Below are 11,569 nucleotides of genomic sequence, written 5' to 3' on the forward strand. Positions count from 1 at the left end.
GATGATCGGTATTGGTGGTAAATAGAATGTGATTGGAGCATCGCTGCTTAATTTTCCAGATTCCCGGAAGAACATCAACTCAAAGACTGGACAGTAAACATATCAGACAGTCAGAGATGAGAAATTCCATTCTATTTGATTTCAGGTTCACTTCACTGATGTTTGTTCAACCTTCCTTCTTATACACACACACACAGAGCAACGGAAAACAATAGAAAACTGAATTTACAGATTCTTTTGCAGAAGTAAAAAAAAAAAAAAAAAGTGATTCAGAGCTAATATTTGAAATAAAACATATTAACAAAAGCACCAGTCTAATTTAAAGATAAATTAATGGTATTGCTTATTTAATATTTCCTTAATTAAATAGTTAACTATGAATCATTTTCCAATAATCACTGGCTGGCTAAACTGACGCCTGTACATCCACACATCTACTGTTTTTATCATTCACATCACACACACACACACACACACACACACACACACACACACACGTACAAATATTCTAACTTCTGGATAAAATCACCATCATTTAGCTTCAGAACACCTATTTTATGGCTTTTTTTTTCTCCAGACGTTCTGCACAATATATGATAAATCCACACACACATTTCAAAATAAAAGTCCTCAAACAGACTCTACATCATTACCTGGATGTTATGGTCTCTGCCCGCTTGTCATGCTCTGAGCTCAGCTCGTCAGATGACACAAACATTGGACGTAGATGTGATAATGGCGAGGAAGATCTGTGAGAATTATTTCGTCAAACTACACACGATCGTTCGTTTAAAACGCACGTTCCTGGCAGCCTCGGTTAGGTTCCTGAAGGGTCACGCTGAGCTCACTGTATGTCACACTGACACACAACCTCGTGATGACATCATCTGTGACTGTGGGTGGACTCGACCTCTCTCTCTGACCTAGATGGTGTTAGTGGTGCAGATGTTATCTCTTAATGAGCCTGATTGGACCTCTGGTCTGCCTGCGTGTGACTGACAGCTCCATCACTGTTCAGTTCTGTAGCACCTGTCAGAGCAGGACAAGGAGCAGACACACAGACCATGTAGAGGCCACACTGGCTAAACCCTTGTGACTGTGTGTGTGTATGTGTGTGTTTGTGTGTGTATGAGAGACGTCTGTCTTATTACAGTTTATCTCTATCCAGTAGCTCCTGTAGTTCGTTCTGGATGTCCTCCGGCAGCTCCAGAGGAGGCAGGTCATCCAGACACAGGTCTTCCTGAGCTGGCATCTCCAGCGGGGGCAGCTGGGGGATTGCGATCTCCTTCCCCTTCCCTGTGCTTTTCCTCTCCTGCCCGCCCGCTTGCGGTAGCACCCAGAGCTCCGAATTCTCCACCAAGTCTACCGCCTCGGCCGCCTCGGAGCGCAGCCGGCTGTTTTCCGACCGCAGTCGCTCGTTCTCGGCCGCCAGACGCTGGTTTTCGTTCATCAGGTGGTCGACCAGGCGCCGCAGGTCCTCGATGGTGGTCTGTTGTTCTTCCAGGCGGGTTTTGTCATCTTTGGTGGTCTTAGATCCGGGGCACGGTGTAGTCAAAGGCTGGCAGCCTCCGGTCTGCCGAGTCTGAAGCTGGAAGAGCAAGGTGTCGTACTCTCTCTCCGAGCCTCCGCACTCGGCGGCCGAGAGGCCCGGGGCGCCGTGGGACTGGAGCTGCCCCGTGGCCTGGGTCTGGGCGAGCGGGGCCGGGCCGCCGGAGGGCTGCCCCGAGCCGGGTCTGGCCTTGGTGGCCTCGCGGCGAGCCTCTCTCTTCCAGCGCTCTTGGATGAGTCGCTGCTGTTTGATATGACTGTCCCTCTGCAGCTCCATGGACAGACGAGCCTACAGACACACCGTCACACATCAACACTGACTCCAACACTGACATAGAGAACCCATACAGAACTGAAATTACACAGCTGTCAGTATGAAGCCTGAATAAATACATTGGCCCTGAGCCTGATCTCTTTAAAGGGATAGTTCAACATTTTGGCAAATTCGCCCATTGCCATAATCCCTATAGTTTTAGCAGTAGATTCGTTACCTTTAATTGTCGGTGCAAGCTATTTTTAGAACGGCGGAGCAGAGCTGCGAGCTGCTCAGAGCTACGCTACGGAGGCTAATGGGATTTCTTGGTTTCCCTCATCAAATACACAATCCAACAACTCCAAAACGCTCTCATGGACAAGTTGTCACCTGCACATTCACCACGCTATGAGGTTATAAAGTTACTAGACCGAGTTGTTTTAGAGGTTAATGCAGAGACTGCTTGCCGAAAACTGCCCCCGACGGGAACGCACATCAGCGGTTTTGCATGAATTTACCTCGAAAACAACTCTGTCTCGTAACGTTCCGTTATTATCTCATAGCGTGGTGAATGTGCAGGTCACAACTTGTCCACGAGAGCGTTTTGGAATTGTTGGATTGTGTATTTGATGAGTTTGATGAGAGAAACCAAGAAATTCCATTAGCCTCCGTAGCGTAGCTCTGAGCAGCTCGCAGCTCTGCTCCACCGTTCTAAAAATAGCTTGCACCGACAATTAAAGGTAACGAATCTACTGCTAAAACTATAGGGATTATGGCAATGGGCGAATTTTCCAAAATGTTGAACTATCCCTTTAAGATGTATGTGTCTGATCCACAATATCTGGGATTACTCCACTTAGAGAAGGTAACAGAGAGGTCCCTGCAGTGACTGAATTAAATGGGAAATACACAATATCGTATGATGTCCCTTTGAGATTATATTTAATGGTAAAATCAAATTTCAAAAGTCACAGAGTGTTACACAAAACAGAAATAAACAGAATCTACTTTTCAACCTGATCATAAATACAGTCCAGTCTTGTGGTGTATTTTGATTATTTCAAAAAGTCAGTATGTCACACATGTGAAAATCAAGGACATGATGTAATTAACTGAATTCAAGAGATTCTGCTGCTTGCTAACTGAAAACAGCTAACAACCCTGTGTGTACAGGCCTAAGTAAACAAGCCACGGTGTCCAGGGACAGTTGACACAAGAGACTCACTCTCTCACCGTCGGAGGACAACGGTGTCCTTCCTTTACCTGCTACTTAGTGCTCCCATTTTTATTACGGCTGCTCAGTGAAAGCAAAGGTTTACTGTATCCCTGGTGATTATTCTACCTATATACATTAACCAGGATCCTACTTTACATTTCTATACATACACCTGGACTGAATCTGTTATGAAAACTGATGTTCCAATAAACAAGGCCCATGAGTGACTCACCTGCTCACACTCTGTTGTCTTCATTGCATCAGTCAAAAGATCTGGAGGAGAAACAGAAACAGAACTGAGCAACTTCAGGAAGCTACGTGCCGACTGATTATTAACCAGCAGCTCATTAATACAGGCTCTACCACACACTACACACACAGATTACACTGACACTAAACCACTGTTTGCTGTATAGGGTCTTTAACTTCACTGCACACTCTCTTGTCAACTCTACTGTCCTGAAGGTGTTTAGCCCCAGGTTTGCAGCATTATTATGCACACAGGCATTTAAACACTCCATCAAACACTGTGTACCATGTCCATATCACATATACTTGTTTGTGAGTACCTATGCCAAAGGTAAGGGAAGAGTGACAGACAGTGTCAGTGTAATAAAACATACCTGCTGCTTTTCCATGGCAGGAGATAGCCTCTTCATACTTTCCAGACGAAACCAAACGGTCTGCCTTCCTGCTCTGCTGATGAGCCTGGAGAGAGAGAGGGGGAGACACGTGGAGGGGACAAAGGCAATGGAGGAGAAGAGAGAAGAAAAAAGATTTGATCCATATTAGTTTGAGAGTTTAAAAATAGAGAGGGGTTGCAATGAATTAGACAAATTTTAAAATTGGAGTGGGGTACCAATAATTTAGGAAACAGGGCTCAGAGGGAGTGAGTGGAGAAGAGGCAGGTAAACAAGCAGAGGGAGGTTTTTTTTTGTTTAATATTAGATGTAAGAAAAATCATAGGAATACTGTACTTCTGGTCAAAGACCAGGTAAAAAGGTAAAGGTAAATTTGCTATAGAGTTGAAAGAAATATAGAAAAATAATCAGCAACTATTTGACATTTGATTAAATGTGTTGGTTATTTTACAGAGTTACGCTGCTAAATGTCCCAGGGCTCTAAAGTGAGACATCTGTGAGAATACAGCGTGTCAATGTGGAAAATGTTTTGACTGCACCAGTAAGAGCTCTGAAGCACTTCTCAGTTTGTAAAAGGGAGGAGCGTTTTATCTGTGCCCGAAGAGACCTGTGAGTGAGATTAGCAGATCAGAAAATAAGATTTTGGTGTTTATGGTGCACTCTCTCCTCGTCTGTATCTGACTCAGCTCCTCCACACGGAGCAGAGAGCAGCAGGGCAGAGAGGCTGCAGAGGACAGCGTGGTGTCTGGGTGAGGTGGATCTGACTAAAACCAACCACAACTGAGCAAATCATGTCAGAGATGGAGCTACTAAATGTTGAACAACAGTTACTTTTACTGAAGGTACTGCATAATGTATAACAGGAGATGGTGTGTGTATGAAATGGATGTGTGTGAAAACAATTAAGCTTTGCTACTCTAACTAGTCAGCCGTACAAACAGTAGTCAATTTAACTAAATGCTACTTTTATTAATGTACCGGTAATTGACTGAGATGTTGTGCAGCTGCCCTCCACCAGCCAGGGCTGCAGCCCCTGCAGATGGCTGGAGAGGAAGAGTGGACAGCCATCACTAACTGCAAAGCTTAAGTAATTAGCAGATCTAAAATAGCATTAGGTATGAGAGCTTGGGCACAACAACAACAACAACATCAGACACTTTAAATGTACAGCTGGTAGTTGGCTGCTTTAATGAACAGCAACGTCAACTGGGTTGAGACAGAACAGGAAAAAAAAAAGAAACGCCTCCAGTTACAGAAACTCCAACAACTTGACACAAGACACACTTACCACAGCACAATACATTGGTATTTCACAGTGGGTTCCCAGGTGGAAACAGCACTGGAAGCACCCAATAAATTCCCATCAGCCTGTTCATACTACTTTAATAAACATATTATAGGGACACCTGGCTGGAGCTGTACAAATGCATGACATTGTTCAGATGTTTCTATTTACCTATCCCTCTCCTTGGTTACTAATGATCAGAATCAGCCCTGGAAACATCACAGTCGACCCCTTGTTGTTTCTGATACTTCAACATGTCTTCTTTGATTATACTGCTGAACACAAAGTCTCCATAGGCCAGATCAGATAGCTTGTTCTGGAGGGAGTGCCACTATTGTTGCTCTTCATTGACAACAGCAACATATTAAACAATATCCATGTTGCATTGTGTTTTGTTGTTCTTTGTTCTCCTGTGTAGAGGGTTTGAGCAGTGTGGCCGTGACATTTTAAATAACCTGCTAAAAGAGGAACATCATCACAAGGCCTTGTCAACAAGTTAATTAGCAGTGTTGGGCACATTAAGTAATCAGTTATAGTTTCTAGTTACTTTTTCTGTAGCGTCACAGAGCCTGCCTGTGCGGAGGAATACTGAGTGAGTTGGTTAGTGGAAGATAAGGCGTTTTGGAGTGGTTGGATTGTGTATTTGAGGAGTTTTGAGGGACAGGGGACCTTGTACCGTTCACCTCCATTGTGTTCACTGAGCAGCTCGCGTCTCTGGTCCGCGGATCTCAAAACAACATGCACATATTTTTTTAAAGGTAATGGGATCTACTCCGAAGACTATAGGGATTATGGCAAAAGGCGAATTTCCCAAAATGTTGAACTATCCCTTTAAGCTCGCTGTGTCGCGGACAAAGCCCAAAATGTACCATGTGTAGCACGTCCAGGCTAACAGAGAGCAACACAAACAGAGAGCAGCGGCGGAGCGGCTAGCCGCTAACTTACTGTAGCTTACCTATACAATCCCCTACTAGCTACAGTAACGTTAGCCTGTTATTGCAACATCGGGAGCGACACTTACGAGGTTGAGCGGGCTGTCCACGACCTCCATGGAGTCGATTCTTCGAAGGTTTACACTACATGAAAGGTGCCTTTGTCCTCCGCGGACTGTCATTCGCACCTCGGTTCAAAAGACCCAGAAAATAGTTGTAAGAAAATTACTGTCAGGGGAAGCACAGTCGCCTCCACACAGCACAACGCTGCGTCAACACGTCGTGACGTAAAAAGCCGTTCGGTCAGATGTTTTGCTGCGTCAAGCCACCGGAAATAGAAAATATTTGTTATCAAATTAAAAGTCTAACGAATAGTAGAGTTGAACATTTAGAAAAACTACCGTTAAAACATGCTCCATATTTACTCTTACACATTTATATATTTTAACATTAATGTGGCTTTATCAACACGCTGAGTCTGAACTGTCATAACCAGTATAACACTAGCAATGATGTTTTTATTGTGCCGCTTTGACCGGAAATGCTGCGTTTAATGCTCTCTCACTGTCTACACTGGTTTGTTTTCTGAAGAGGAAGTGAATTCAATTTATGTAGTTAATAGGTTTCAAATTATATTATTTTAAACGCATAACAATCTTATATTATATTATAATATTAGCGGTTTGTTTGTCCTGGAGCAAGTGGCGTTTAATGACCTCTCTACACAGGTTTAGCTAACGTCTCGGAGCCCCGGACATTAAACAACGCAGCAGCGAAAACACTGATGCTGGTGAAAAAGAGAGGCCATAGGTGTCTGATAGCCTCCAGCATGATCTCATTAGTCCTGCTCATGATGGTGCTGTACGGAGCCATCGGCACCCAGCAGCAGCAGCAGCAGCTGGGCGGCCCCAGCATCAGTCAGGACTACCAGCTGCAGGGTCGACCCCTGTACAAGCTGGACCTGAACTGGCCCAGGTACCCCGAGATCTTCACCGGAGAGGTGTTTGGCGTGGCTGTCGACCAGTATGCTGGTGTGGTGTATGTTGCACAGAGAGGTAAATAAATACTCACATGCACTGGCTTTCATAGAGCAAACATTGGTTTAGCTGTTCCCTTTGCAGGTAAAATGCTTTTGCAAGTTATAACAGCTTTTACTTTAACAGACAATAGGCCTACCATATCCTTTAAACATTTGTTAATGGGATTGTATTCAGTGGATGTGCTGACTGTGTACAGAAGAAACACAAAAGCCTGATAAATGGAGCCTTATCTGAGAGTTGTATTATAGCCTATTAGTTTGAGATTTTTAAAAAAGTAGAGAGGTGGTGTAATGAATTATTAGACAATGTTAAAATGGTAGTGGGGTACCAAGACTTTAGGAAATAGATGCAGGTGAACAAGCAGAGACAGGTGGCAAAAGGCAGTTTTTTTTTCTTATTTTGGTTCAATATTAGAAATTAGAGAAATCATAGGAACCTTAGGCTATTGGTCACAGGCAGAAGTGGATCGAGTTGCTATAGAGCTGAAAGAAATATAGAAACAATAATCACAGCAACTATTTGATTTTTGATTAAATGTGTTATTTATTTTTACAAAGTTAAGCTGCTAAATGTTCCAGGGCTCTACAGTGAAACATCTGTGGGTGAGAGAATACACTGTGTCAATGTGGAAAATGTTTTGGCTGCACCAGTAAAACATTAAAGAGATGATAAATATATCATTTTGTCTTTATAGTCATTTTGATATTATTATTTAGTGGTCGACTCGACCAGCATTTCCTGGTTTCCCGGACGCTTTCGCTTTTGTGTGTCTTGCTCCGTACAAAATGTGCTCAATGCTTCACTCAGTATTTGCTTTGCTCTCAGGTGACAACGTGCCCAAGGTGCTGGTGTTCACCACAGATGGAGATTCCCTCATGCCGTGGAACACAACCACACTGGAGATGCCTCACGGGATATTTTTAGCAGATGCGGCCTCATCAAACCCAACGGTGTGGATCACAGACGTGGGGAATGGCCCATACGGACACTGCATCAAACAGTACTCGCCATCTGGGAAGCTCCTTCAGGTAACAGCTTTACACACAGTAGGAGTCTCAATTGGTGCGAGGAACTGTTGGCTCAGCTTCCACCTGCTTGGTTTACACTTGAACTATTTTGTGTGATTTGTAGAATCCAATCATTTCTGTGTTTTTGTATTTGTCAGATTCTTGGCACACCAGGGCAGGCGGGTTCTGGTCTGAGCCCGCTGCAGTTTGACCAACCAGCTGAGATCTTCGTCCACAGCTCCGGGGAAATGTACATCGTGGATGGTGATGGTGGAATGAACAACCGCCTCATCAAGCTGTCTAAAGAGCAGGAGGTGTTGTGGATCCACGGAGAGAAAGGTCAGGGCCTGGCCCAGTTCTACATCCCCCACAGCGTGACCGTGGACAACGCCCAGCGGGTGTGGGTGGCCGACAGGGGCAACAAGAGGATTCAGGTCTTTAACTCCGTCACCGGGGACTGGCTGGGCACGTGGGGCAGCTGCTTCACCGAGGACGCCCCCTACTCGGTCCGCCTGACCCCGGACAAGAAGTACTTCGTCGTCGTCCAGCTCAACACCAATCAGATTTCGGTACTGGATGCGCCACCGGTGGGTTTGATCGGCCAGTGCAGAGTGGTGAGTGTGATCCAGTTGGCCGATGAGGTGAAGCCCCACCTGGTGGACCTGGACATGAAGACCGGAGCTCTGTATGTGGCTGAGATCGGAGCCCAGCAGGCTCAGAAATTCACCCCCTTCAGTCTGCGTGGTGGTTTCCTGTAGAGCCACACTGGGCTCTAACTGAACAACTCAACTGGCATGGTTAATCAATTATCCAATCATAAAAGCTTCACCAACTCATTATGAACATACTGAAAATGTTCACATGTATTATCATGTCATTTACAATAATTCAATCCAGGTACTCTACTGATAAGATATTTAAGACCAACATGTGATGTGATGCACTTTTCTAATTTAAGTTTTGTTTGGGCCCCAAGGTGTTTCACAGCTTTATGGATGTTTTGACGGTGCAGTGGTCCAACGGAAAAACAAAGAAAAACTCCCAAGTCACTCTCGTGAGTTAATAAAAATGCCTTTAATTAATCTGGCATTGTCACAATGACATGACTACGACGCGTTTCGGCATCAAGCCTTCATCAGGGAGTCCAACAGATAATTCAGATACACCTAGGTCTTCTGTCTTGGTGTTTAGCCAATGACAAGTTGCCACTCGATTGCTGTGACCCAGAGTGGGTGTGGTCAGCAGCCAACTCCCGGTGCAGTGGTTCACTTGGATCTGTCCCCATCTGCCCCTCACTGATGTTTTTTGTGGTACGAGGGTGGTGCACACACATAGAGTGTGAATAATAAGTGAGATACCATAGGTAATAAAAAATCTATCTACGGTAACTTAAAATCATAAAAAACAATATGTTCAAAAATCTATCTAACTTCATTTTCTTGTTAAATCCTCCTTTCCCTTTATTTTTCTTCTTTCTCTCTGTGTCTCTCTCCCTCTCGCTTACTTCATGTCCTATCTTTAAAAGTAAAGAAAAGCTATTTCAATGTCTCAACACGTCTTCAAAACATCCAAAAACAAGTGACACATCTCAGTTTTCTCTCAGTCTGCTTGTAGCTAAGGTAGCATTATTATTAGGGGAAGCTAGTTGTCTAGTCAGCTGTGACTTGAAGCATGAGAGAGGATGTTTTTTTTCCATTCTGATTCATTAACCCAAAGCTTCATCTTTCCACAGCGTTGTAAAAACTAATCCCAGCCTCATATGGTTGTTACAAAAACATGGCACCTCCTGGAAAAATGAACAAATTTGATGCTGTGGAGGTGTGTTTGGAAAAAATAACAAAAACATCATTAAAGTAAATGAGCAAACCAGAGTCTGAACCAGCACACACTGTTAATAACATGAAAACGTGGACATCAGCTATTTTTAACCACTAGTTTCAACACGATTATATGCAGGTCAGAACGTATGTTGTTTGTTCTTCTTAATTCCTGAATTACTGTTTTAAATGGACATGTTGGTGCTGAGCTTTTCATCCTCTTCTTGTGAAGCTGTGTGCCACTGATGTGTTTTTTTCTTGACTTTGTGCTGCTTGAAAGAACGAGAGCTGTTTCCTTTCTTCACTGCAGACACTTTAAACCCTTCTGTGCTTTTTCTGGCTCAGCCTTTAAACATGTCCTGTGTAGTTCTCTTGTAAAGGAACACTCCTCATTCAGTTTTACTCACCAGAATTCAGTATGTGCACATTTCTGTGGCGTAGCAAGTAGATTCCTCTCCTCATGAAATTTTAAGCTATTTTGATTCTTGTATTGTTTACGTCTATGTTACTGTCTGGTTGTGGTCTTCTTGCAGGGATATTTCATGCACATGTGGATCCTTGTGTCTGCATACAGTGCATGTGCTCATACAAATATCAGATCTATATTAATACGGGAGGTGTGGAGCTCCACAGGGAACCTATGAGCCTGGCTCTCATTGTAAAGACTGTTCTATGATTACATGTTGTGTATATATGTGCTACAGGCTGGAACTGAATTGATTTGCACACAGTCAGAGTTTATTTAGCGTTGTGTCTGAATGTCATTGAACCTGAGAGCTCTTCATGTTGCAGTGATGTATTCTTCTTAAAGGATGTTGCAACATGAAGATGTTGTATCAGATGACTGTTCTTGCTTCTTGTATTTAAGGTGGTTTCTGTGTGATTGTACGTAATTCAGGCGAGGGGTCAGTGAGGTAGGAGGTGATATACGTGATACTACTACTCACAAAAAGTTAGGGATATTTGATGAGAATATCCCTATAAAAAAGTTCATGCTACAGTGATATTCTATCATGAAAACAGGCCTTTTATGTAGAAAGATGCAATGGTAATTTCTTTATCTCAAACAAAAGCTAACAACAGTGGTGGCTATAGCACAACAACAATCTCAATAACTTGATCAATTTGATCAAAGTGTCGTCTTGGTCTCATGTCAAAATGTGAACATTGTGGAGAGGAGAGGGAGAGAAAAGAGGACTGTATACAAATTGTCATTGAACCAGAACATTTAGTGGTTCAATGACAATTGAATCAGACGGTGCTTGTGATTTTTATGGTTAATCACCTTGTTAGAGAACAGCATCTTATTCAATAAGTACTGAAACATTGAACAATTGGACATGTGCATTCAAAAGTTTAGAGAAGGTTAAATTAAGTTCACCTGTAAAGGTTATAGTGCATTTTAAGGGCATTCTGAAATTTAATCCAAAAGCCAAACATCCCTAACTTTTTGTGAGTAGTGTATGTGTCTCACTCGATGGTTCTAAACCAACTTTGCTATGAGCAACCCACTGACCCTGCTTCATAAATGGATGGTTTCTAATGAAGTAGATCTCAACAAAGTTCATGTTCCCATTGAAGTGTAAAACATTTCACGGGTGAAAAAGGACACTCCAACAGCTTCAATCATGTGTTTGTCTGAGGTGTCAGTCATGGAGTGGAGTGTTCTGTGTGGATGATAGGATCTCTTTATAGGAGATAGGAGCTCTTTGTCATACAATAGTGGCTGTGCAATGTTTTCCAGAATATAGAAGAAGGCTCCTAGAGACATGGCCAGTGGATCTCTATTCCACTGTTTCACATTCACTTGAAGACATCAGTTAAAAAAGG

The 11,569-nt window shown here is 43.3% G+C and overlaps 2 protein-coding genes across 2 annotated transcripts; one reads left to right on the forward strand and one right to left on the reverse strand.

The window, feature by feature from the left end:
* Positions 1 to 486: 486 nt before the first annotated feature.
* Positions 487 to 6,460, reverse strand: nrbf2b (nuclear receptor binding factor 2b). The gene is made up of 4 exons (XM_083994341.1): positions 5,965 to 6,460; positions 3,641 to 3,725; positions 3,250 to 3,290; positions 487 to 1,837 (listed from the first exon to the last, which is right to left on the reverse strand). Exons 1-4 carry the CDS (start codon positions 6,055 to 6,057, stop codon positions 1,148 to 1,150), a joined length of 909 nt encoding a protein of 302 aa, XP_083850467.1. The 5' UTR covers positions 6,058 to 6,460; the 3' UTR covers positions 487 to 1,147.
* A 3-nt stretch (positions 6,461 to 6,463) lies between these two features.
* LOC311002815 (NHL repeat-containing protein 3-like) lies at positions 6,464 to 11,357 on the forward strand. Its single transcript, XM_083994340.1, has 3 exons — positions 6,464 to 6,930; positions 7,741 to 7,943; positions 8,081 to 11,357. The coding sequence occupies exons 1-3, from the start codon at positions 6,660 to 6,662 to the stop codon at positions 8,678 to 8,680; spliced, it is 1,074 nt and encodes a 357-aa protein (XP_083850466.1). The 5' UTR covers positions 6,464 to 6,659; the 3' UTR covers positions 8,681 to 11,357.
* Positions 11,358 to 11,569: the final 212 nt, after the last annotated feature.

Source organism: Trachurus trachurus, assembly GCF_905171665.1.
Source record: "Trachurus trachurus genome assembly, chromosome: 19".
NCBI classification, from domain to species: Eukaryota; Metazoa; Chordata; class Actinopteri; order Carangiformes; family Carangidae; genus Trachurus; species Trachurus trachurus.